Genomic DNA, 27,792 nt, shown 5'->3' on the forward strand with positions numbered 1-27,792 from the left:
AAGACAACACTCCTCTGGTGTGCAGCAGGCTGATTCCTACTCCTGTCCCACCTCACCACTCTTCTGTCTGCAGGCAAGGGGCCAGAATATTTTCTCTGGTGTTGTGAACCAGCATTAGCAAAATCAGCCCAGCACTAGAATTTGAGATAGGAGTGCTGTCATATGCCATGAAGGGAAAGCTGCCCAATTTAAGCATTTTAGAAAACATGGAGGAACAGGCATATCTTAAAAAAAAGGCATTCAGCACATATACAGGTCACTACTACGAAGTTTTATACTGTCAGTGATTACTGCATGCTTTTGTGATACTGCAGATTCCACCACATTTAGAGACGAAAAAAATTTGCATGTCTTCTTTCCCTTGGCTAGCATTCCTTCTGAGCATATGCATAATTACTTACTATTGATAGGCACACACTTAGAAATTTCTGACAACTTAACCCAGATCCAACACTGCTCCAGCCTGACTGATACAGCATTTACTGCCGGGTAAAATCCTGTAAAAATCTTGCTCCAAAAACTCTAGTCCAATTTGCAGCAAAAAATGTGTTAGAGCAACAGAAAGCAATCAGGCTTGCTCACTGTTCACCTACCAAACCCTGTTTCCCTTCACCCACGCTGCTCTTGCTTAAGACATCTTTCTCCTGACTGTATTTAAAAAGCATTCTTTGCCAGCAGCTCTCCAGCTAATATAAGTTAGCTTGCATGGCAAAATTTTCTCATCTGTTGCAAGACTCCTGAAAGAATTAAATCATGCAAGTCATTAGAGAACTTTAATTATTATTTTAAATAACAGGTCAGATGATTACAGAACCCATTCAGTATCAAAGCAATTAATTGCTGCTTTAACAGTCACAGTGGGTTAGCCCTGGCTAGATGTCAGATGCCCCCAAAGATACTCTTTTTCCTTCTCAGCTGAACAGGTGAGAGAATATATAATGACAAGGTTATGAGTTGATATAAGGACAGGGAGAGATTACTCACCAGTTACCAACATTGGCAAAACAGACTCAGCTTGGGGAAGTTAGTTTAATTCATTGCCAATGAAATCAGGGACGGGTAATGAGAATCCTCACACTCTTCCCCTGTTCCAGTGTGGGTCCATCCAATGGGAGGCAGTTCTCCAGGAACTTCTCCAACGTGAGTCCTTCCCACAGGCTGCAGTTCTTCATGAACTGCACTGATGTGGGTCCCTTTGCAGAGTGCAGTCCTTCAGGAACAGGCAGCTCCAGCACGGGTCCCTTCTGCAGGATCCTGCCAATAAGCCTGCTCCAGCATGGGCTCCTCTCTCCATGGCACCACAGGTCATTCCAGGAGTCTGCTCCAGAAAGGACTTCCCATGGGGTCACTTTTTGCCTTCTTAATTAAGTTATCTCAGAAGCGCTACCACCGTCACTGATGGGCTCAGCCTTGGCCAGGAGCGGATCCACCTCGGAGCTGGCTGGCACTGGCTCCATGGGACACAGGGGAAGCTTCTGGCAGCTTCTCAGAGAAGCCACCCCTGAAGTCCCCCCCACCAAACCCTTGCCACACAAACCCAATACAACAGCCAGCATGCACTCCCTGAGCAAGGGAGCAAAGTGACATGGGCTGTGGCATTTGATGCTAATGAGCAACAGCACTTAGCAGTTTGCAAGAGCCAAGGCTTGGCAGCATGCTCATTATTCAAGAAACCTAAAACTGTATAAACCTCTTCCTGGAAAAAAAATAGATATGGAAAGCAAAAAAGGACATAAACCCAAACAAATAAAACAAAACCATGAATGCTATCTAAAGGGCAGAACTGTACTTGGATGATTCACAGTCAAGCTGCAAAATAGTTCAACAAGAAAGGTGAACAAAATTTAGAAGGGCTTTTTTTTTTTTTTTTCCTTCCATATTTGTCCATAAATTGACTTGATTCAAAACTTTGGACAAAAATCAAGATTTCAATTCCATTTTGAAATACAAGGTTTTGGGTAAGTGACAAACCTGCCTGTTGAAAGCATCCAGCTATTTTAAAAAGTGAGGTGATATTTCAAAATAAGAATTGGCAAATATTGAAAAGTGTTTTGATTTCAGCTGTACACCAGAAAATGGTTACATCCAAGTTCTTTCCATGCAATCTCTAAAATAAACCCACTGGCTCCAGCACAGAGTATTTCCTTGCACACTGAACATATACACAAAACAGACCTACCAAGGACCAATGGTTCACCTCCCTTTCTAGCAGGAGTCCTCTTGCCACACAGCAGGACTCTCATCTCAAGATCTATGGATCTCTAAGCCTTCAGACACATCCCTGCATTCAGAGGAGATGTGCAACTGCTCTGTACAAGTTGCTGCCAGGCTCCTGGCAGGAGGCCAGAGGTGCTGGTAGCAGGCCCAAGTTTGGGTGTATTACAGGCTGGCATGCCTGTTCACTGTTCAGCGTGTTCATCATTCTGCCTTAATAGAAGCCAATATATTTTCCCCGACCTTTACTTTCCACAGTTCTCAGAAAGTCTGAAAAATTAATATTCAGGCAACTTGTAAGTTTCATTCTGCATAGTGATGAACAGGGAGTGCCAGCAGAGAAACAAAGAACCTTGTGCCTCAGTGCAAGTGGCGCAGGAGAGCAGGAGTAAACAGAGTGCTTAACCTCCTGAATAGCAATGGCAAACCTGAGAGTTTGATTTGGTGCCCCAAAACATCTCTGCCATTATACAGCACGCAGAATTAGGGGGTGGCATGAAAAGAGCGAAGACAGACTTGCAGTCCTTGCAGATTCTTTGCAGTTACATGCTGGGGCAGCTACTAAAAGCTCCAGAGCAGATTGTCCTGGGCTTTTTTACACCTTCCCTCAGAGCAGCTCTTCATGACCCAGCAGTAGATCTGCATCAAGTATTGACTGCTTTTCCTGTTTCCTTTAATGGTTTTTAACATATCATCAATCACACCATCACTTTTAAGTATTTTTAACCATTCCAGGAAAACTGCAGTCAGACAGCTGCTGGAGGTCGAGCTCTCTTCCAGCTCTGGCAGGAGCTGGGATTCACAATTCACTGTGGCACAGTTCAGCAGCTTCCTTTCTCCTGGTGGTGGGCATCATTAGGATTCAGTTCCCGCCCTACTTTTACACACAAAGAATTGCTATGGGACTGCCAGTCGTGTTCCAATTGCAGAGTATCTGGATACATGGATACAGGGGGCCTCTTCCAGGTGCCAGGCTTCAGACCCCGAAGTTGGTAAACAAGGTCCTCTTGTGCCAAAGGGTGTCTTGGCATCCTCAAGATCACAGTGCTCAACAACACCAACACTTCAGCTTACTCTATGTGTATGCATTTTAAAAAAAAGAGAGACTTTGCTGAAATAATCAGCATACTTAACCCTTCCTTGGGTTTGAAGACCCAAGCATGATTTACTGCTCCTGTCCATTAATTCCAAGACTTAACATGGAAAACTGAGCAAAATTCATTCAGTAAAACCTTATTTTTAAGGGCTCTCTGAAGCACTCTAGCTTTCTTTTGCTGTTACAAGTGAGTACAAAACTCTTTCCCATTCTGGAACACAATGGGAAAAATTCATTCTCCCCTAAAAAAATTGAAACGTACTACTGAAAATGTAAATTACAGATATAATAATTTTGCTTGGAGTTAAGCTTGTGAACAATTTCTCCACACTTCCTTGCAGCCCAAGTACTTCATCCTGGGCCCTACTCTCTCAGCACAGCCATCATGGTGACTGCAAACTGCAGAAAAATGAAAAGCTGTGGCCTACTGACATCTCCTTAAATCTTACCTCTGTCTTGTGGTCTTAAGAGAAAAAAATGTTTCAAAATAATTCTCAGGGTTGCTCTTCTGTTTAATTACTTCATGGATAAATTTCAGTTTGCCTATGACTGATGTCCTGGAGGAGAAATGCAAAATGATACCTTTGATCCAATCTGCCTGATACATGACACTACAAGTTGGTAGATCAGCTTATCTGAACTTCTGTATACCACATTTTTCAACATTACCCTTACACCATTACTCTCATGTCAGAAGCTAGCTAGAGCACCTTTCACCAAGGTATTCTATTCAGACAGGAACAGGAGGAGAAAACCTTTCAGTCATTTATTACAATGATTAACTACCTATTAACAAATGGTTATATAATCTGTAGCTGCAATTTGGTTTCCGTGTCTAGCCTTTCCTTTTCCTTTTCTGTTTTGGTATTTTATCTCATCAAAGATGCTTGAACACTTTAAAGAGCATCCCACAGGTTTTGTTTTAAAGAGATTATGATACTGAAATCTTGAAAGCATTCTCACTAGTTTCTCATAACTGGGGCTTCTCTGTCCTTTCTCCAATTATTCAATATCCTTTTTGAAACAGACACCAGAAAAAATTGCAAAATATATACACTCATAAAATCACTTTTTGTCTCTTGTTAATATTTCTAGGGTTAAATAAACCTCTTTAGCTGAATGTTTCACAAAAGTCCTAGAGTAAAGCTGTCAGTCTACGCTTCTTGAAACACTGCTTTTCAAGATACACTTCCTTTTTGCAAACTGGCACTTATTTTTTCAAGAAATGCATTTCAATAACTGCCTCATAGGTTAAAAAGCAATTCAGATCACACACTTCATCTGCTTCATGATTTACCCTTCTGCCAGTCTTCCAGTAACTTGCAACATTCATAAGAAATTCTTACGTCCCTTCTGATCACTGAAAAATTTGGCACTGTTTTCATGCTTATCACCTAAGAAAGTCACCCTCCTTGTCTTCTAGAGATGCTCCACGACAAGTGCTTTGTCACATTTGGCATCTCCAGCATTGTCACTGATGCCCACTACTAGCTCCAAAAGAAACACTGTGAGTTCCACGTGTCCCTAGAACCTCAGTAATCTCTGATATAAAACTGACACACAAAGGTTCTCAAATACTACTTCTGTCTACTTTTGTGAGCTTTCCAGTTGAGCAGGTGAGCTACAGTTGTCAGCAAATAATACTTGGAGCACCAACATCGAGCCAAGTCACACCAGCAGCAATCTCCAGGAGTTCTGAAGTCTTGCCCTGCACTGACATTCAAGAGCTCTCCAAGTTCCTCTAGGCGCCTGGAACTCCTTCAGCAATGAATGCTGACACATGACCCCAAATTCCTAAAAACTCTTTGCCAATGGACAACTGTTTGTATGGTTTGTCTGCTTTAGCCAAGACCAAGTGCTTGCTGATAAACAATCTGAGGCAGAATTCATGAGTTCTGGACTTGTCCTATCACTGTTGACTGCAATGTCCTGTTTGATTACATCAGCAGTTTTGGGGCCATCAAGTGCAGAAAAGTGACAGGAAGACAAGTCTCAGCTCTGACAATGGGCTGCATCCATGTTTCCTCTCAATTAACAATGCTAATAGTACCTAGACACATTCTTCATCCTGAAGTTGTGGTAATTACCAAGGAAACATTTATTAGAATCAATTAATGAGCATACATTCTCTTTCTTCTACAGGAACCACTGCACATCAGCTGATCTCTCCAATGCAGAGAACTCAAGATGCCATGCCCACAGACCACTCTGAAGAAAAATCAGCCTTGATATGATGGATATTCCTAACTGAACAAGCTAAGAAATACCACATCCCTTTACCTTTTTACTTTCTTTACACAAAATTGAATAGAAGAAAAATACAATTAAATTTCTAAATAGAGGTCACCTTTAAAACTCCCCTATGTTTTCTACAAGACTGCCAAGGAGTTCTCATGCACACCTGGACCTAGTCCAACCTGAAATATATTTTGGTGCCCTAAAGCCCATGGAATTTCAAAAGGACAAAATATTCATCAATGTCCCCTATGTACTAAAATGCATTCTGCAATGTTGTTGGCACAAAGTGGCTATTTGCTATGAGTGGGCAAAATGATTTATTTAATATATATACATATAGCCTCTGAAGCACTGCACTCCTGTGACAGAGGCATACAAATGTTAGCATTATGCAGATAAATCACAGGCGCAGGGCTGGACTTGACTATACTTCCACTGTGTGTTTACATATATAATCTACAAATAGTTTCAGCTGAAGTTTTGTAAAATTTTAACATTAAAAATTCTTGTTTTCATTAAAGTTGATTACCACTTTTAAATACCTATCTTCCTGCCCATGTGTATTGACTAATACATTAAGCTAGAATAAGACAATACACTTTTTGCTTCACAGCTATTGAGAACTCCAAACCATGATTAGATTAGCTGTATTCAACCCAGATCAAAATGATTTCTGGGATGTTCCCACAGCACATTTCATCTAGTACATCTGCATTATTTATGGCATTTACACAAGGTGAATTGAAGGCTTTTATAAACTAAGACACAAATCAATACAAGCTCTTAGCAGATGGGGCCTTAGTAGGGTTCCACAGCAGCACTGTTCCACATCAAGCAAACTCTTTCAACTGAATAACTGGTAACACAGAAGGAAAGGTTTGTTTAGAAAGTCAGGAATTAGAGACACCCTCAGCACCCAGCCTTTCCAGGAGAACTGTACCTGCATCATTTAGAGCCTAAACAGTCACAACCAGGTTTGCATGCAGTAGGCAACTTGAACTGCTTCACATCAGTCCACAAGCATCACAATAGTTTTGTTTCATTTGCTTCCCCAAGCTAAGATAAAAATGCTGTAACACAGATGGCTTTCCCTGTAAGAGGTACCATGGACTGGGAGAAATGGATGGGAAGCAAATTCAGGCTGGCACTCAGACAGGTCAGCACTGTTCTCCGAAGGACACCCTTCTCAGCCTCCACTGTGCTGGTGCTGGTTGTAGGGAGCACAGGCAGGGACGTGGAACTGGCCTGTGAGACCAGCACTGGGCAGGAGAACCAGCTGGAGCCACAAGGTCTTAGCTCCTCAGCAAGGGAAAAATCCTCCCCACCTCCATACACAGCTAGTTTGGGGACAACATTAGGATATGTGGCTTCACCTGCTTTCAGATAATGCTCCTTTAATTCACCTTGGCTGGTTTTCATAGATAAACACTCATCACAAAGAACAGATCATTATTTGAGGCACTTACAGCAGAGATCAGATTACCCTGATCCCTTTCTTTTCCTAACTCCTCTAACTTGTGCACTGAGAATTCACTCTAGTTTTTTTTTTTCCTTTGGATTAAGCGAAATCGAAAGTTGTCTTCAGAGATGTCAGCAAAAGAACCTTTTATACATCTATTTATAGAGCAGTGCATTGGGATCTACAGTAGCCAGAAGGAAAAAGGAATGAATGATAAATTATCCAACACAAACTTCCTTTAGAACAGTAACCTGCAACAGAAAAAAACCTGATTAAATTCCTGCTCAAATCCTTGCTCTACAGATGCAGTAAAAGGATTTGTCCCCTTAAGCAAATTTTAAAAAACCACAGGGCCTTTAACTTTTAATTTTTTTAATCAAAGAAGTCTCAAAAGGCTCCATCAACTCAGCTTTTTTTAGCGGACAAACAAGAGGCTACTGAAATTAGAAGACCTTTATATTTGGTTTGGGGCTAGCAAGGAAGAAAAAAAAGACAAAAATCCTGTTAGTCTTAATTAAAATCATGTCTTGCTCAGCTAGCACGGGTTTTACTTTCATGAAATTTATAAGTACATGATCCTGACAGCTCTCCATGAGCTCCTTCTGGAGAAAAAAGGAATAGTGACGATGACTGAAATCCTGAAGTATAATCATGAGGGAAGAAAAATCTTCCATGGTTATTCATTCTACTCTTGTCTTCACCCATGCTCCAGAAAATCATGCACTTCTCTGCCACTCCCAGAAAAGACCAAAAGGCTGTCAAACAGGAGATCAGCTCATATTCTTCCTTAGATATCCCTCCTCTAAATGACCAGACAGTATTTCCTGTGCACACACAAGTAACAGCAGCAAGCCACAGAAAGGCTTGGAGGGCTCCTCTTCTGCCCACAATGAGAGTGTGGGTCACAGTGTAGGGAGGAGACTCCTTCACCTGGTATTAAACACTTACAGACCCCTAACATGGGAACTCAGCCTGCTCAACTTGAAAGCAGTGACAGACTGAACACACCATGTATATAACCAGATGTGTGACTGAAAGCAAACCCCAACATCTCCATCCTGAGAGCAGTGGGAGGGGGATGCTGACATGCTGATTTACCCTTGGTTAAGCAGACTTCGAAGCAAGTAACTTATTCCTGAGAAAATGCTGACAGATAAAATTTATGTAAACATTTAAAATTGCCATGCTGAGGTAGCAAAGGCCTCTGTGTCCCTACTTCAAAACTGTCTAGAATTTGGAGCTCAGGTAACAGTATAAAAGTAGACAAAACCAAAATGATACTACCCCAAAAAGAGCCCTTACTTCCAGCCAAATACACTTCAAGGTAATATGTGAAGCAGAGGTGACATCTGTATGATCCAGCAACCCATGATTAAATTCTGTTCCATTAATTTGTATAATCATTGCTTTAAATTCACATAATTTTTTAGACATTTCACAGCTTAACTAAGCATAGCATGAAGCAGTATCTCTTTGGTTCAAGCGTATCTGATCTTCTGATGCACCCTCTTCTAACAGCTCCCCTTCACCTTCTCTCTGACATTTGGTAATTTTTACTAACTCTTGTATATATTCTCTGCCATCTCTTCCAGTCTGAAGACTTGTCAGGTATATATATGTTCTTCATAACACATCTGGTTCCATGCCTTCAGTCATTCTTGATGCCCCTTTCTGAAACTTTCCTAGTCCTCCTATACCCTTTTGAATTTTCTAAGCTCTGGATAGATGGGAAATGAAAGACTAGGCTAATAAATATAAAAATTGGCCTTGCCTTTGGGAATCAATTCTAATAGAAGATAATACATTATTTTCTGAGGGAGAGGGGTTAAACTGAGAAGCAATTTTTTTAAAAAAGTTATTACAGCTGGGTAAGAGAAGCTCCATTTTAGACCAAGAGATCGGAATGATTTTAAACACCACAACAATTTAATTGCTGCATATTACATATTTTATCTAAATTGGTAAAGCAGAATAAAAATTTTAAAAGGTTAAAAATAAAGAAAATTGATAATTTTTCAACAGAGCCTCTGTAACGCTACTGTGGGAACATTCAGTTATGTGCAAATCCGACTCTTGGCACTGCAAAAGAACAGGGGTTTATTTTGTGTGTGCATGTGGGGGGTAGTTGCACATGTACTCAGGTCCCTGACTAAGGAAGGGAGTATGAAGGAATATCCTAAAGGCTGGGACAAGTCCGGTAATGAAAAATTCATTTTTCCTTACATTTTCCGTAATTTTTTTACTGCTGGCCTCCTTCAGTAATTGTAGGCTGTCACCACAATTCTAGCGCTGTTCAACTTCTTGTGTTTCCATTTCCCAGGTTTTCAGGAAAACCTTGTCTTGGTTATGGTCACTGAGTACAGAGAAGTCCTCTAGGAACAAGGAAAGCATATATTGTCCTTCCTTCCAAATTTGCTCTGAAACATCCACAGCACAGAATACTGAACTGCTGTAGTATTGATTTTCCAGCTGAGACAAAAAGCAAACATCCTGGCCACTCAGTGAGCTTTACACTTCTCAACAAAAGCAGAAAGCTTAGTTTATCTGGATAAATTCCTGTTTGTGTAGCAACCCTGGAAATTTGCCTCCACAGCTCCAGTTCAAACTTTCCTCATTCTTCATCCTAGACTGCCACATAATGAACCTGTGCAAGATTGGAACCATTTCTGTGTTTCAGCAGAACACCAAAGAAAACAGAAAAATCTCAGGATGTATCCTCTACAGTGTGTGATACTCCTAAAAAGGAACCCAGAATATTTCTGGAGAAAGGGCAGTGTGATTATAGAATGGTGGTCAAAAGAAAAATACAGACAACTTTCCTGAGGCTAGGAGAAAGCATGCTGTGCTAAACAATTTAATAATTAAATTGAGGAAGAAAATACCACTGTAATTAACATACAAAGAACCAGCATAGCCTAGCTAATCTCATCATGAAGAGATCGAATAAAGTAGCATGCATTTTATGGAGCAATTTAATCTGGCAAGCAATTAATCGTAGGAGCACTAAGTCAAATGAACAGATTTCCCTTTAAGGAGATCACATTCATCATCTGTAATGTATTCTAAACTGCAATTTGTTAGCCAGCCCCTGAATTTTACTGAAGACATTTACTGTCTTCCTTCAGTGGAAAAGTGATCCCTGACTGACAGGAGGGTGTGGTATCAGTCTTTCTGAAGTGGCTAGCCTGTTAACACTAACAGGTTCTCAATCACTGAAGGAAGCAAATAACCTACATACAATGTAAGAGCAGGTATGAGTTTTTACAGGCCTTATACTGTAGAAAACCCTGCAGTGGTATCTATCCCATTGCATGAATCATGTCTTAAGCCATGGACCAACACAATTTGATCCATCTCTAACACCCTGGTAACATTACTGATGGGGGAAGGGGAATTAAAAAAAAAAAAAAAAAAAAAATCAAACCCACAAAATCCCCACCTTCCCTGCTCACTGAGAACCTCTGCAGACATCTTTCACCTGGGTTCCCCCTGGTGCAAATATAGAGCTCTGGCTCTCCCCATCCTCTCATATTCTCAGCTTCAAAATAATCCTTCCTTGTTTAGATTGCATCACTCTAACTGATTACAGGAATGCCCCAGACTTTCAGTGCTTTTAATTTTAGAACACCTTTCATTTCCAACTTTTATTTATTCCTGACACTCCCTCCCTATCCATTTGTTCCCATTACAAACTACCCTTCAGCTTCAGGAGCTGTTCTACATCACTTCTGTTTTCCACTACATTAGCAGTATCCACTAGTTTTCTCTTTGCTGGATTGGACAAAGCATGAGCCAAGAGTCCTTCGGAAGGAAATAATGATTCCTGTCCCCATCCAAGTTTATCTTTCTATAAGATGAATTTGAAGGCCTCCTCTCTTCCTAGGAAAGGAAAATACTTAACAGAAAGCCTATCTTCCTGTGTAGACGGCATTATTTTTCTTCTGCCTGACTGATCATGAAGATTAGCAGGCTGAAAGCAATCAAAGCACACATCCTCCAAGTGCCCTTGGCCCAAACTGATTCATCGCCAAACACAGCAAATACTTTAAAAATAAAAAAGTGTGAGCAGAGAAAAGGGCCCTAAGAACACTCAGTACAGTTAAGTCTTATCAGGGACTGCTAAACTTTACTGAAACATATGTGATAACATTTCATCTAGAAAGCACACAAAATTCACTCAAATAAGGCTACTGGCCATGTATAAACAAAAGCTTGCAAGAGACATACAACTTCTGCCAATGCCTTCCTGCCCTGCTGTCACTCCAAATCAATTCAAAGGACAAATTTCTTCACAGTAGTGACAGGGTGAGACCAATGGCTGGCTGTTTTCAGTCCTCTTCCAACTTAATTTCCCTTATGCTGCACTCAGACTGAAGGCATGAATATAAAGCAGCCCCATGATAAATCAAAGTTAAATATGTAGTCCTGGAGATAGAGTACAATTTAAAAAAAAAAGAAAAAAAATCCCTAAGCTATGGTCTAGACCAAGTTCAGTTAGTGTTATCTCATTCCAGAAACAGTTAATGCAAAGCTTATATTAAACTGATTATGAGAAAACACTGCTTTACTCCACTGTCAAAAAAGCATGGGGAAAAAACTTATTAAACCAAAATTAATCAAAACAAAGATTTTTGTACTCCCAGGGGGGAAGAAGAAGACCCCGCACCGCAAAAAAAATGTCTAAAGTAGAGAAAAACTCCTGATGGCTAAGCCTTTAAACTCCTCTGACCTGAACCCAAGTGCATGGAATTGTTCCCTGATGCCTTCCTGCTATATAACATCATACTAAGACCAATACCACATTAAAACGACGGCAAGGGCAGGCACAATTCATTTAACAATTAATCCACCCTAACTATCATTTTCACTTGTCATTAGCTGTCTCTCAAATGCCCTCAATCCCATATAAGCATAGCCTCTTCCTTTAAATGCACACACACAGGGGAATGTGCCATTATGGGCATTATTCAAAGCAGTGCTTTCCATGCCTGTCATCAACCGCAGCATTAATCACACTGAGAACAGTTTCTCCTCACAAATGAGTGAGTTGTGTAGCTGGATCTCATCAGCAGGATCCAATTTAATGGTAAGATCACAGACAGCAGACAATACTGGGCATCTGCAACAACACATATAGCAAGTTCTCTAGTTTTTACCCTTTAAAAATCTTTCAGGGAAAGAAAATAGATGCCAAGCACCTACTGATTTAAGTAAGTGCCCTACTCTGCACATCTAGCAGACAGGTCCAGAGTTAACTCAGAGCACAAGACACTCCAGGAAAACAAGCTTTCTTGCTTCTTTTACCATTTGACCATGCAGTGAAGAGACTGCTTTCTAAAGTCAAATGGCTTAGGTTAAAAAGGACCTTGGCAGGTTGCATGGTCCAACTTTGTACCCAGCACTGGGCCAGTTAACTCACAGCTATGTTCAGGCAAAGTGTGAACAAGTCCCAAGGATGGAGATTGCACTGAGCTACTTGGTGCAGTTTGGGATCACTCATTCTGAGAAGAGCCTCCTTTATTGCAATCTGACTAACTTTATTTCCCAGTCAAACATCAGATCCTGGACACCCTTGTTCTGGGACTCTTCATTTCTGACATTAGCTCATGCTAAGAGTAAATGTCACCAAACAAGGAAGAAAAATATGTAGTACAGTCTGCTCCCTCAGCAAGGCTCAACATATCACACGTGGGCTTAACCTCAAACTAACCACAGCTTTCAAACCAAGGAATCAAGAACAACGTATGGCAGACCTATTGCTTTCTAAGTTTACAAGGAAATGTCTGCCCCAGACAAGCTCATCTCAAACATCATAAAAAATTAATGAAAAGCTCAGATTTCAAAGCAAACAGTGTTGCAAAATTACAAGGAGAACAATAAATAATTAGAAAAAATTGTAAGCAAAAGCAACTGGCCTTCATTCATGTACACTGCTTTGCTTAATGACCTCTCTGTAAAGTCTTTGTGATACACCATGAAGGACATTATATGAAGTATATCATATTCACACCCCTCTGTCAGCAGCAAGAGTTTTACATTAATTAAAACAATACACAACTACACAATCTTCCAGCAGAAGAATGCAGTTTAAAATTCCTCATCCAAAATGTGTGCAACATCACGTGTGTTTAGAATAAAAGGCATTTATCCTGCCTTCAAAGCACTTACCAGACACATTTTGTATAGTGGATTGCAGTATTTTTTTTACACTACCCAAAGCCACCACTGAAATTCAATGTTCTAAAGTTTGAAATCATCCTTCCCTTGGCCACAAAGGTTGCATTACTTCCCATCCCACACAGACTCAAAAACTTTCCATAATCCAATTAATGAGAAGAAAAATGTCACTGTAATTAACACACAAAGTGATGACCTAATTAATCACTAAAGCAGCAACATGAAAAAGCTTCAGGCTTTCAAAGTTTTCTAGCAAAGTAAGGCAAAAGGATTGCCAGGGAGCTTTTAAGGTCATTCTACTTCTGGTCACCCTGAAAATAAGATGCTTTTGAGACCATGCTTTTATATTCTATCAAACAGGACTCTACTGCAGTGAGATGCCTTCAAGAAGTTAGTGATGTCCTGCTTCAGACTCCCCAGCCAGTAACACCCAAGTTCCCACTTTTTGGGCCCACAGTACTATTGTCTCAAGCCCAGTGCTTAAGGCAAAGCTTGAGGCAATGATTATGTTGATATTAACAGCAAGGACTGCTTGCAAAAACCACCCTGCACTATACCAGCACAAGCAAGAGAAGGTGTGTTCTGGAAAGCATCACATCTGTGACCACTGTTGACTCTGGACATAATCGTAACAAACACTTGGTAGCATTTCAGCTTAAAACTAGTTTAACAGGTCAATGCTGCTAAGAGAGACTGTCCTGCTGTCCCTAACACAGAGCTGTTTGCACCTCCACCCTCTACAGGCTGACACAACCAGTCACATATGTGTATCCAATGAAGGCTTGAGAGCAGAGCCACGTTAAAACACATTGTTTTGTCCTTTTTTGTCCTGCCTACTGAGTCTTATCCTGCGTCAGGCCCCCTGTCTCCTCCTTTACATTGCTCCTTTAAATTGCTACTGCTTGAGCATTATGCCATCATTTTCTGAGTTTTCTTCTAGCTGCAAGGGTTACACAAAAAATTTAAAGACTACATAGAGTAGAATAAAAGGCTGCATTCTAGGATTCTCAAGCAGTCAATTTCATTCAGGCCACCAGAAACTCTGATGTTATCTTAGAGATTCTATCTGGACTCAGAGATATTAGAGCACAGAGATTTCACATTTGGAAGGTGGGGCAGAGGAAGGGGGGGAGTGTAGTATGTGGAAATCACACTCACTCAAGTTCTGTTTTTCCCCTCCTCTCCAAGCAGCATCTTACTTTCCTGGGAGTTGCAAAGTCAGCCCCTTTGCAGCCTTGATTTTTGTGAGTGATTTTGCACTGCCTCGTCTGAAGAAGTATGGCACCAGGCAAGAAATTGGTTTTTATTTTGCTTGACAAATAGGGTTTGACAACCTATTGGCAGGGTAAGACAACTTTTTCTACCTTCATGGCTAGAGCTCCTAAAAAAACCCAACACTTTAACTTTAAAAGCTGGAATGAGTGTTTATTTTAAAGAACTAAGTCTTAGAAACAAGATGTCTTCCTCTCACAGTTCCCTCAGAACTGAGCTCCAGATTCTGGTGCAATCTGGAGTGCACCAGAAAAAAAAAAACAAAAAAAAAAACCACAAAACCAGACTGCAGTTCTGCAGTCATGCTAACAATGTATTATCCTGGGTATCAGTTCAAGACAAGGTAGGTACTTCATTACCTTAATGAGCAGATGTACTTAATGAGTGGGTACTTTGTCAGTTTAGTCCTAAAGGAAGATTAGAAGAATAGGGCATTTACATTCCTAGAGCAAACCCAAATTTTAGGCTCCCCACTAGTATAAGATAATAAGAAATACATGTTACTGGCTTTTGAAAAGCTTTTCTCTAAGTACACATCCCACAGCCCAGACTTTCAGAGGGAATAATAATTCTGGCTGCTGCTGTGAGCAACAGATTTCTTTTAAACAGAAAGAGCAAAACAGCATTATACTACATCACTTTTCAAGGGAAAAAGGTGTTATTTAAGCTCACAATGATTTTTACATTGTTTGGGTTATGAAGAAAGTTGCTTAATGTTCTTTCTCCACTGAAGCGAATCTTGAAAGCCAGATTTGAGACCAGCAGAGATCAGAGTCCCTTATATTTACCCAAAGAATAAAACCAGCATGGATGAAGTTTCGACAAGCTATAAACAGCTGTTTCAAACTGTGCTTCAATCATGTTCCAGTAGAGCCAGTTCTTGGGGCCAAAAGAATCTGGTTGCTTCCTGGCTGCAATAGAGCTACCAACAAAGACATTGACTGCAAGGTTGAAATCTATCAATTAGGAACTGAACTCATGCCAGCCACAGTACGAGAGAAATAATGAAGATTGTTCTCATAAACAGGAGGAAACAATACAACAATTCAGAGAGAGAAACAGCAGAGCTCTCAGGATTTTGAGCTTCAACAAAAAACCCAAGATGTTTACAAGTCTGCATCCTAGGTTTGCAGCACCTGCTTTAATGCATTACTGAGCTCAGACATAACTTGCCTGTAGTCCAGCACTGGGATGCAAGACCAAAATATCTGCAAATGGCATAGAAAAATAACTTCTGACCAATAAATACTATACCCACTTCTGAAATAAACTAGAAGTACTCCCCATGCTGACATATACTCTCCACTACTTTGATGTGTCTACAGAGAAAGGTATTTGGCAAGCAAAACAAAAAACAATTTCTTGCCTGGTGCCACATTTCTTCAGACCAGGCCGTGCACAGTCACTCCCATAAATCAAACAAGACACCACAATTGCACTGAGAAGTCTCTGACTTCTCTCCTCTACTGTTTTCCCAAAGCTTCACACCTCAAATTAATCGGCACAAAAGCTGAAATTATGTGCCAACATCACACTTCCAAGGCTGCATACACAGCTTTCAAAAAAATAAAAATTGCTAGCAGGTTAACTAACTTCACCTTGTAAGCCTAAAATCTGCACCCATGAGTCCGGCAGAGATCTGCAGACAGCAACTCCCTATTCACAGAGCAGCTGGATTTGACAAAGAACAAATGAAATCTGGGTTCTAATACATTTGCAATGGAGGCAACATTTCTCACCAAACTGGTCAGTAGCCTAGAGATCCTGCCTAACTTTGCAAATCTTTCACATTTCAAGAGAGAAATGTTTCCAATAAAATGTCCAGGAGGACAAAAGTTCACAAGTGGGCAAACTGCATCGAGATGTTTACCTTACAAGAATCACATGAACTAAGAGACCTGCTGAACTTCAGAAGAGGCAACCAAGCAGTGGCTGCTCTGCAGAGGAGTTTCCTTTCCACGCAGCAAACAATCCTCCTTTGTACACAGGGCTCACCTCCACAGCAAACCCTACAGAGCAGCTGAAGTACAGAAGTGGATCCTGCTCCCAGGCCCCTCTTGAAGGCCAGCCTCTCACCTTTGAGATACAAGGAAAAGAGATGAAAGCTGCTGATACAATTGCAGACCTTGGAAAAAAAGCTACGAAAGCCAGTTAAGCGAGACTACAGTCCTAGGAATAAATCACTTCAAGATCCTCCCCACCCCAATCCAAAAAGCCTTGTTTACTTTCAGGATGAAATTTTAGAGCAAAAGTAATCTCTGCAGAATGGCATCCAAATGCACTGAAGAAAGCAAGCCATGGCTACAGTATCTCAGACAGAGGCATTCTTTGCCATACAAACATTTTTGCTTAAAATAAGCATCAGCTCCAGAAACTGTAAGTCATCACAGAAAGAAGTAAACAACAAAGAAATCAATCCTTTTGAAAACCTACTGAAAACAGAAGTTCATTAAAGAGAAAACAGGCTTGACGTTGGCAGAGTCCCTTCATGACCGAAACGGAAGTAACTGGCAGAAAGAAGGAAGGTGACTTGCCTGACTTGCCAAATTGTGATGCTGTGTTTGTGGAACTGGTCATACAATGCCACTCAACGAACAGATTTGCTCTCTGGATTTGGGCCAGTGGCAGAGACAACATTTAATTAAGCCACTGCACAAATGAGAAAGAATGAAAGAAAATTACAGCAGAATGAAATTGGCTATGGCTCTATAAAAGAAACACACCAAGATGAATCAGCTCGTAAATAAAGAGCAATAACTGAAAACTAACATTCCTGCCTTGAGAAAAAATCAGATAATGTACAATAAATGAAGCACTGAAGTTACACAACTAGATGATAGCCTTAAATACTAATAAAAATAACAGGAACATGGGTTAGACTGCTGTGAAAAGATGAAACATTGCAACCCAAAATAGGAATACTTCTTTCCTTCTTTTTAGATTCTTCTGTTAATATGTTGCTAGTCAAAGGTTTTTCCCTTTCAATCTGCCTGCTTCTTCTGTTCAGGTGCCAGTTAATGCCAGAACCTGTTCACATCAAGATCTGCTGCTCCTAGCAAAGGAACTTTCTCTACCACAATACTGCAAGGTCGCATGAAAAACAAGCAGTGGTAGCAGGTGAACTCTGAGTGACCACTATAACTCTGCTATAACTACTGTGGCATTTCAGGAGCTGTTCTGCTGGGCCAAAGTCCCTATGCAGCCAGAAAAGCATGCAACAAGAAACACATGAAATTACAAGAAGAGACTGCTAGTTTTGCTACTTCTGTGAGGAATGACTACAGATCACTAAAAAAGAACCAGAACAAAGCCAGACTCCTCACCCAAAATCTGCTTAGAGATTTTCAGCATTAGAATTTTTCAGGCTACCATGCTACCACCTGAAAATTGCAGTGAACTAATTCTTCAGATAGCTTCACTTATACACTTCAGAAGTTTTCTTACATCATTTTAATACGAAGTTGACCCATAATCTTGTCAAACTTGTGTTACAATTTAAAAGTACTGATAAAATACATTTCCGAGTTTCTCTTTGGGCCTTGTTGCTTTTTTCTTATAAAAAAAAAAAATTGTTGACTGTCTTGCACTATCCTGTGATCTGAGCTCAGTCAGGCTGATTAGCAGTGATAGCATGTCAGAGGTCATTACCATTAAACACACCTCAGTGAACACTTCAATGGAGTTGTTATTCCACCAGTGTAGTCCTCACAGGTAGTTTTAAGAATTGCAGGCAATGAACTCCAGATCACTGTGGGCTGTAACCTGCATGCCTGAGCACACTCTGGGGCTCTGCACTGGCTGGCCCTGAGCAGCTCCACATGGTCCCACAGTCCCAGGGGACTCATCCATTGCAACCATGCTGCTGGAAGAAGTAACACCTGAGCATCTATAGCCAACCCTTTTGGTTCATCTGGGAGAAGCTGGGAACAAGAAAGTGCTTGGTATTTTCAGCTCAGAGATTAAGGCTTTAATAAGCCCATTGCCAAAGGAAACATGTCTGTGTGTGTGTTCTGTATGTAAATAAATATATATAATTTAAGTGTATATATATGTCTATCTCTCTCTATATATATTATGTATGTTTTTATATACACACAGACATCCATATATGGATATTCACATTTATATAGGTGCACATACCTATAATGTTCATACAGACATCTGTATTTTAATATATATGCACATAGATTTTCTTGACCATTTATTTTCATAAACAGGCTTTAAGCTTGTTCTCCCATTTTCACTCTGATTCATATTGGCAAGAAATGTGTCTGTATGTCTATTAGTCTGTACAGAGCAGGAAGGAAGAGAGTGTGTGTGTACAGACATAAACACATATTTTGCACACAGTCTCAGCTGACTGTAATCCGTAGGTCACCACCTACACCACAAATACAGATGCATTTCTCTATCAGCAGGTTCACTTTCACATATCCTGCATAAAAGCCATTGCAACATGACTAGGTCAGCAGCATTTTGGTCTTCTCTCCCCTTAAACAAATGCTAAATTCCTTGCAGTCTGGTGGAACAATCCTGAAGGTACTAGGTGGACTGTTTGCAGTCACCCCCTTTCTAAAAAATATCTGAATGGAGCCTTCTCCTCCTCGAGGTTTTCATTAAGTGCAGTTCTGTGACTGCTGGTAATTTATCAGGAGCTATAGCTTCAGGGCCAGGATGACAAGTTCCTACAACAAACAAGCACAGTCCAATTTGGCCTAACTAAAATTGCAAATGTTCCTTCAGAGTGCTCCTATGTAGACTGGTACCAAGCATAATCATTTTATACACATCCACGCAATGCTCTGAGTGCTCCTCCCAAATCCCCAGTCTCTCCTTTACAATCCCAAAAGCAGCCCTGGGAGAAGCAGCACCTTCCATTCAAGGAAAAAGCATCACACCGGGTGGCTCAAGTGGAACAAAAGTAGCTGCAAAATGGAAGAGTGAATGAAAGCACACAAGCAAGGATTGCAGCATATGCTACAACAGCACAGAAAACACTTAAAAAAAAAATCCTATCGCCCAGTTCCATGTTACAAACTTAGTCTCTGCTTTTCAAAGGTGTTTCAGTGAGAAAAATAAAATTACTTTAAAAATTATGATGGGGCTGAATTTCAGACAAGGGAGAAACTCAGCCTATTAATCATTGAGTTAATCTATTTATTCACCTTGGAAAAATCCTGATCAGAAGAAAGTCTATTAAAAGAATACAGGGATTTGCCTTCCTCACTGAATAGTCAATCAGAAAATGCCCCTTTGAACCCTGCATTAATAAAATTCTCATTAAGTGCAAACCTGCACAATGTTATCTTGAAGAGGCTCATTAGTTTAAAAAAAAACAACTTGTCTCAAAATGTGTTTATTTCCTCAGAGGTGAGAAGGTGAGTTTTCAAACCACCAACTGCTGCACCTTCCTGTTTCAACCTCATCAGTGCTGCAGCTATATCTTGCAGTCTATCATATCTCAATTATTTATGAAAACCACAGAGACAAATCCACAGACAGAAATTAAAATGACTATTATGAGATAGGACAGCAATCAGAATCACTCATCCCGGTTTGGTATGTAAGATTTTCAGACAGATAAGGATATTATTATTCTTTCTTCTTCAATTTTTCATTTTCTTTGGGTTGGACAGAAATTACAAATTATCTGTAGAAAGGAGAGAAGGCAGGAATAGCCTCCCTATCTCTTAATATTCAAAAAGAATATTCATGACTGCTTTTTTGACTGGAGTAAGGACAAGGAAATTCAAATAATCAACAACAAAACTCAGACTGTCTACTGGAGAATTTTTAGTCCAACTGAAAGGTACTGTTCATACCATAATAGGACACACAAAGCGGGATCTTTCAGCGGCTGAGTTTAAAGAAGAACGTGTCTAAGAGTCTCTAGGCATTACTCATCCTGTCTATTTAAGCAATTCATCAGCAGAGCTCATCAGTCCAGCACTGTGGGGTACAAGCAGGACTGTTTTGGTGTCTCCTCAACAGCTACTCCTGTAACACAAATGCATTGCAGCCTTGAAACATTTTAAACAACTCACCACTCTTCTCCCGGCAGAAATGCACATAAAATTGTACACTAGGATTTAAGACACTTGTTAAAGCCCACTGTATGCATGCACAGGCAGATGCTTTTACATTTCTAAAACCCACTAAAAGCCCTAGGATAAGGAAATTGCAATGTTTATTTATTTTTAAATAGCTTGTGTAATGAGACCAAGATATAAACCAAAGCATGACTTTGCACTGCACAGTTACAGCAAAAAGCAGGTAATCACTGCTCATAAAACCTTTACAGAATGATGAAGCAAGGTGAGGAAAAAATCCAGTGTGGATTTCTCCAAATTCATTCCCTTCACGGCAAAAGCATCCAAATGAGACACAGTACACTAAGACCCCTCTAAAGGAAAACCAAAGGGGCACAAACAAACAGGAAACCCAGATTATAGGGAGCTGAGCCAGCTTTTAGTCCCAGTCACCACTTTGAACCATCACTCTGTCAAACACCTTCACAAAAGCACACTACCTTTGGACTTCTCTGGCTGCTCTGAAATCTATTCAGCTAAAGAACCCTTCAAACACAGTATTTTTACCACCAGAAGACAAAACTCTCCCTTCCTTCCTTTTTTGAGAGCAAGGAAATGGGTAAATCAAACAGACTAACTTCTCCAGAACTCTAACTCTCAAGGCCTTGAATCATCTGTAATTTAGACCTTTACTGATTTCACTGAATGAAAAGCAGTCATTCATGAAATTTCAACATAGATGAGCAGTTGGGTGGAGCAGAGGAAAGCTACCAGAAGTCCAGAAGAGAAACAGACTAGAGAATTCACTGATTTCAGACATCACCACATTCTGAACACATCTGATACAGGTTGTCCTTGAAGGCATATCATGTTCATACCATAACAGGACACACAAAGTGGGTTTTTTGCCGGTTTTTTGGTTGCATCTTGTCTCAACTGCATGCTGATCTTCACAAAAAGCAGTTGCAAAGCCAACAGGAAAAAAGCCCATGCAAAGTCTTGGTTCCACAAACCAGGGGTGAACACAAACTCTCTGTGATCACTTGGTTTTGCTCTCTTCCAAGGGTAGACTTCTCATGCTGGTTATACAGAGCATTCCCAGAGCAGGCACTTTGTGTCACATTAAGTGACATTAGTCAACAGCCATCTGTTCTGCTGCTTCACTCCAAGTGCACTATCTACCCACACATGTTCACTTACATCTGTTTCAAAAACTCAAAAATAAGTCTAGGATCATATATGATGTTATCAAGCTTACAGACCTTTAAGGTGTTTTACAGACATGTAAGATGTATATTGACTTGAAAAATGCTCTCAGCGAGTTTGTCTTACACAATGTCTTTTGTAGCGAGGAAAACAATGAGTAGTAGCAATGCAAGATTACTGAGCTACTTGGTGTTGCACAGACACCAAGTGTCGGGGGTGACTAGGGAAGCGATGTACAGATTTTTTTTCAGTGTAAGTACTTTTATATTTTATGATTTGTTTACAAGCCAGAGCTAAGAAGTAAATTTTCCCTCTCAACATTCCTCCATTTTCCAATCGCTCATATCCATGGTCTTCTTGCCCAGTACCCAACTTGGTCAGTAGTAGTTGCTTTAGGGGCCAGAAAAATTAATTACTGCCATTGTGAAAGAATTCATACCTAGATTTACACTCCTTAGCCTTACAAATAAAGCATAACTTCTCCCCTTCTGCCTTGAACAGGAAGTGGAGGTTTAAGAGAACATTGAAATGTCCTTAAATAATCAGTTTTAAACACACAAAAATCTTGCAATGTTAGGAAGCCTCAAATCTTCTTATTACAGCAGGCTTACAGTCCCCTTCATAGCTTTGTGGAATTGCTATAGAATTACACAACAGAAATCCAATAGGTTCACAACTGCTCTGCCAGCACAGCATTATTCTCTACTGTATAACTTCTCCCAAGAATGATATGAAGATTAATTCATTACAGTTTGTGCTATGCTTTGAAAGCACTTAGTCTACAGAAGAGCTGTATTAGGGGACAATCAAACCCTGGTGATCATTCCTTTATGCCTTAGAGTAACAACTTAGCCCAACAAGTAGAACAAATGCAAAACGAAATTCATTGAAACAAATGTGTAACTGTCATGATAAAATGTAGTCACACAGGAAATGAGAAACTTTAAAAGAGTAATTAACTTCTACTCCTTACCTAATATTGACTAATGCATGGGTCACCTTGCTTGCAGGCTCTTTCCATTGACCAGCATTGGTAGACAGCCTTAGAACTGAAAGGAGAAGACAGTTAACAGTGCTGGCACAGAATTGGCAATTTCATAATTCAAAACAGGAGAAAAAAAAAATCTGCCATCTTTGGCAAGATGGCAATCCAGGAACCACATCAAAACAAAGGTCATCTTTGAGAATCTGTGATCCAGGTAGAAGTACCCTTCAAAGCCCATCTAAGAAACATAAGGAACATGGAAGGGGTGAGCAGAACAGAATAATGACTTGAACCAGAGGGGATGGAAGAACCTGGATCCTCCAAACTGCTTTCACCACCACATACACAGTGCATTTTCCCCAAAAACAGAGAAACATCCCAAGCCTAGAACAGCTCTTATTCCACACACAGCTGTTCTCCAGCTCCCGCTAACGCACGGTTCCATCTGAACTGGACTACACACTGCAGTTAAAACCCTCTCCAGCAATGAAGAATTCTTTACATGCCCATTTATCCAGAGCTGTAGAGAGGAATTACACACCAGCGTAAAGAAAAAAACGCTGCCTGTAGGAAGAAGGGTGGTGTTCTCTTGCACAGATGGTCTCTGACAGTCTTAAGAGCAGATCTGAAAACATTCTGCAACAGGAAGAACTTCTAGGGAATCCAATTCATTTTTGCCAGAGTACCAAAAATATTTATTTAGGTCAAAATATGTAGTGTTTTTATGGTGGCAGTTACTTGAACAACTCTTGGTAAGCATCAAAACAATAACAGATCCTGTAGCAGATGTTTTGATTAATTTCCATTTTGCCTGAACAAAGGGAATTTTCTATGAATTTGTACATACAGGGTTTTCTGGATGTTAGACTCCACAAGAAAGGTTCACCCTCAATTTAGAAGTGAAGGAACAGCTCACCATCCAAATTTAGGATCATCCAGAAACATGGATTCTACAAGTGAATGCTTAAGCACAGTGGCTGCAATACTTATGCCTATAATTGAAGGACAGAAGCTTGCAGTCCTGCAGATCTGCATAAAGTTCAGTTTTAGAACAAGAGAAAAAAAAAACAAGTCAATTAGATTCCAACTCCACTCCCAATATGGAAAGTTTCAACCACATTAACAGAAAAACTAAAGGATCGAGTAGCTTTCTCATCTGTGCTAATAAATACCCCAAGACTAGGGGACAGAAGGGCCACTGTAATCAGCTTGAGATGGTGCTACCTTCTACTTGGTGCTACTTTCTATTCTACCATTACATGTCATCTGCAGAAAAAAAGTTGTCATCTCTGAGTAACACTGTTTTGTCAAACAGTAGGTACTGTACTAGAGTATCTGAAGTAATATATTCAATCCAGGCATCTGCAAGAGCAATTCAACGAGGTTTACTTTACATAGGAGGATGGCAAACATGTGAGAAATTGTTTAAGCAGCTCAGTTGTGCCTTTTGCAACCTAACTGAGGAAGTATTTGAGTGCATTATTCTTCTACTCCACTTACCTTAAGCTTCTATAGGGGATGGGTTTGGAAAAAATATTACCTAGTAAAAGCACCTCATCTTACTAGTTGCAATTCTTGGGAGTAGAAAATGGGTTAGCAAAAAATCTTTTGCACTCAGAGGGCACAAAAATGGCCAAGCCTTCCCTTATGCAACAGCTGAAAACTGTGGGAAATTTATACAAAAGGGCAGTTTGTTTCTGCTTGCAGTTACAGGGGGTAGTCAGCTACTTTCATTTAGGTGAGCATGTCCCTCTCCCATGTCAGAAGAGGGCTGTGGCCAACTGTCTGCCCTTTAACTCTCCTTATACACTTACATTAATTCCTGGGTTCGTTGGGTGATCACACTGAGAAGGGAGCAGAGGGTGAAGGAATGAAAGGTCCTTTTGGAGTGAAGCAAACAAAGAACACAGCTATATTCCTTTTTTCACAGCTTCAAGTATGCAGCATACCAGTGCTGCTGCAGCTACCCTGGGCTGCAGGTGCCAGTGTATAACACTGACTGATTATGCCTCCATGCATTCCTTGCTTTCCTTTGTTCCTCTGCCCTGCTGGGTGTCACTTGGCTCCCTTCCCTCTCTCTTGAAAGATGGCAGCTTCTCCCTGTTTTGCCAGGGGGCACATTCTTCAGTCCAGCGATTCACTTGTCACTGCAAGCAGGTTTGTGAGGGCTGTTTTCTTGGTTGCTTTGGCAATGAGTGAAGTAGATGTGATTTGTCTAGCACAGCAAGCTTCTTGCTGCAAGTTTCTCAAATTCTTTTCCAAATTCTTATTTGCATTCAGTGTTTCTCTATGCTGGGTGGTTCTGCAGCATGTACCTGCTTCTTGACTTGAAATTGTAAAATGTAACAGAGGAAAACTACACAAAATGCATTAAGTACCACATACGCCATTGTGACAAATTTATATTTCCAACATTAAGTGACAGAGGGAGGGGCAAGGAGCCTGGTCGTATTTTTTTGTGACATTAAAAAAACCTTATCCTTTTAATAAGTTTATCCCTCTCTCAATTCTTAATTTACCAACATGCCTTAGTACACAAAACATGTTCACCCAGCACAGCACACATCAGTAGCAGGTAGACAGGAAACACTTGACACAAACATCCCTCTTCCATCAGCCTCACTTCCAGGCAGCAGCAGTCCTGACGAGTCAGGAGGTACTCACCCATAGAATAAAGGTTGTCAAAATTCTGGTGCATGCGAATGATTTCATAATACAGCTCATCATAGCTGCTGGGAGTGGGCAGAAATGTGTCTCCGTAAGTGATGAACATGTTGAACAGGTTCACAACCTATACAAGTGAAAAGAAGTTGCAACAGGAACATTTATCCCAAATCTATTCTGCAACAGAAGCAGTACACATTGTGTCCAAAACCTTCAAAGGAACAGCTTGCAGTTGCAGCAGGTTTTCCTTATAGTACCAAAGAGACAGACAAGAAGCTTAAATACTGTTTTATCTAGAAACACGTTTCTATTTTTTATACAAAGGACCACAGAACAAAAAAAAAAAAATTAACAAATCTGGAAAATTAAACTAGGCCTTTCCTCACACAGACTTCTTTATTTCAATAAGCCAACCCTATAGTGAGTCAAAGCACTGCCCCTTTCCAAACACCTAATGAATCCAAACATGATATTCCTCTGCTTCATGGCCTTGTTCTGACATCTCCTTAACAGGCCAGAAGTCCTTTCTGGAGTCCTTTCAGCATTACAATTCCTTCCTAATATTAATTCACAATAAAATTAAGAGTATTTGTGCAAGGGTAAAGATGCTCACCATAAGAGCAAGGGTGAAGATGTTGTGCTTGGCCAGCAACACAGTCTCATTAGACATGAGGAACTTCAACAAGTTGATCAAAGCTAGGAGAAAATAATAAGTATTTTTTAAATACTGTAAAAAGCAAAGCCATTCTCAACAAGTCACTTATATACAGATGCATTTACATTATCTAGTGTAAATTTAACTAAATGCCAGCTATTCATCTCAGAAATATATCAATTTATATGTAGGGTTTGGCGGTGCTTTTTGTTGCTAAAATACCCTGCCAAACAGCTAAGTGACAGCCATTTTGCCTTCCTACATTTATTCTCCTTCACTGACTTCCCAATCAAATCTACTCAGGCTCAAGGTATGTCTCTTCTTAACTCAGTCAGTGCAAGATTTTTCTATCTGCTAGATCCTGGAGCGAGCTTTGGGGTTGGAGAATCCAACTGTCTCGTTTCTGCTTCATATATCACCAAGATGATGTATGCACAGTCAGCCCCAAACTGTCACTCTTGTTGATACACACAGTTATAAAAAATAAAAAAGGTAAGAAAACCCCCACAGCACAGCTTTTCTGTAGCTCTGTGTCAGTGCTGCTGCACTGGTAAAAAGAAGGATGTAGTGCTTTATTGTGTCAGTTATCTGGGGCTGTGCCATAAAGATTACAGATCTGGTTCACACTTGTCTTAAATAATAAAACAACAAAAGCTTCTGCTGTAACCACCCAGTATCAGTTAGTAGCAGTGGTAATTAACAAAAAGGTTGGCTAAAAATGCTTTAATCAAACAGACTTTACAATAAACAACTGCATTCCGGCACTTGAATAAAATGTAAAGTTTCTTATCTTCTTTTTTTTCCCTAGTTGTTGAAATTTTCAGAAAACTAGTTTCTTCTGCATTATAGCTGTTCAGAAGTGAAAGCTGATGCCTGACTAGAAGGGGTTCTTAATGTACTCTCTGCTCTGAAGTCAACACATTTCAAGACTTAAAACATCTGAATTAAGAAATCCTGAAAAGTCAACGTTGGAACACTGTACACATCTTTTTAAAAAGTTTCTTAATTGTCTACTAATTAGTAACTTCATCCAACAGAACAATACCAGGCATTACTCCTGTTTCTTACAGGCACAAGTAGAACTTGTTAATCCATTTTTCCCTCACCATTACACAAGTGTCACACACTATCCAGTAACTGGTGAGAAAATAAACTGTGGTTTGGGAGAACTCCACAGTGAATGCAGAAAAGACCGTTCAGCCTAAGGTACAGCCTATGAAAGAAGAAGAGACAAAGCACAGGGAACAGGAATGAGGTATGGGCAGAATTTAGATACTCATCCCCTTCAAGATTACAAAGTATTCACAAAAGGTAAAATCAAAAAACCTACAGCAAAACCATGTGAACACACCAGTCAGATCTTGAATTAAACAAAACTGCCCAATTCCAAATGCAGTCCTGCAACCTCTACTTTACAATAGTACAAGTTCACCATGAGTATCACAAGTTTGTATATGCACACCAAAAGGGAAGCCTGCAGCCCCAAGGTGGGTATTTACTCATCACAGGCAGAAGCTACTTCCATCTAATCTTCCAGCAGGTGGCTGATGATGAACTGAAAACCAGGAATGAACAAAATTCTCTGCAAACTCCAGACAAGCAAGTGATGTATCTTTCAGAGCCACTGCAGGATTAACCATCAGCAATAGCATTTCTCCCTTCCATGTCAGCAGCTCACCTCATGAAGCAGACACATTAACACCTTTTCAATCCAGTCACATAACTCTCCATACCATCATCACCCCATCATCAGACAAATTCCATCAGCCAAAACCAGAGCCTGGATTCCACAATAAC

At 40.3% G+C, this 27,792-nt stretch overlaps 1 protein-coding gene across 4 annotated transcripts in view; it reads right to left on the reverse strand.

Moving 5' to 3' along the window:
- Positions 1–27,792, reverse strand: part of ARMH3 (armadillo like helical domain containing 3) — a 123,627-nt gene that overhangs the window by 45,314 nt on the left and 50,521 nt on the right. For 3 of the 4 annotated variants that reach the window (XM_053983309.1, XM_053983306.1, XM_053983307.1), the window contains exons 21-24: positions 25,954–26,036; positions 25,341–25,467; positions 22,665–22,740; positions 3,760–3,867 (exon numbers count right to left, since the gene is read on the reverse strand). In XM_053983309.1, coding sequence (XP_053839284.1) covers positions 3,760–3,867; positions 22,665–22,740; positions 25,341–25,467; positions 25,954–26,036 — 394 coding nt within the window. The remainder of the gene's footprint in view (positions 1–3,759; positions 3,868–22,664; positions 22,741–25,340; positions 25,468–25,953; positions 26,037–27,792) is intronic. The other variant, XM_053983308.1, reaches the window with a different exon arrangement.

This window comes from Vidua macroura, chromosome 8 (assembly GCF_024509145.1).
Source record: "Vidua macroura isolate BioBank_ID:100142 chromosome 8, ASM2450914v1, whole genome shotgun sequence".
Classification (NCBI taxonomy): domain Eukaryota; kingdom Metazoa; phylum Chordata; class Aves; order Passeriformes; family Viduidae; genus Vidua; species Vidua macroura.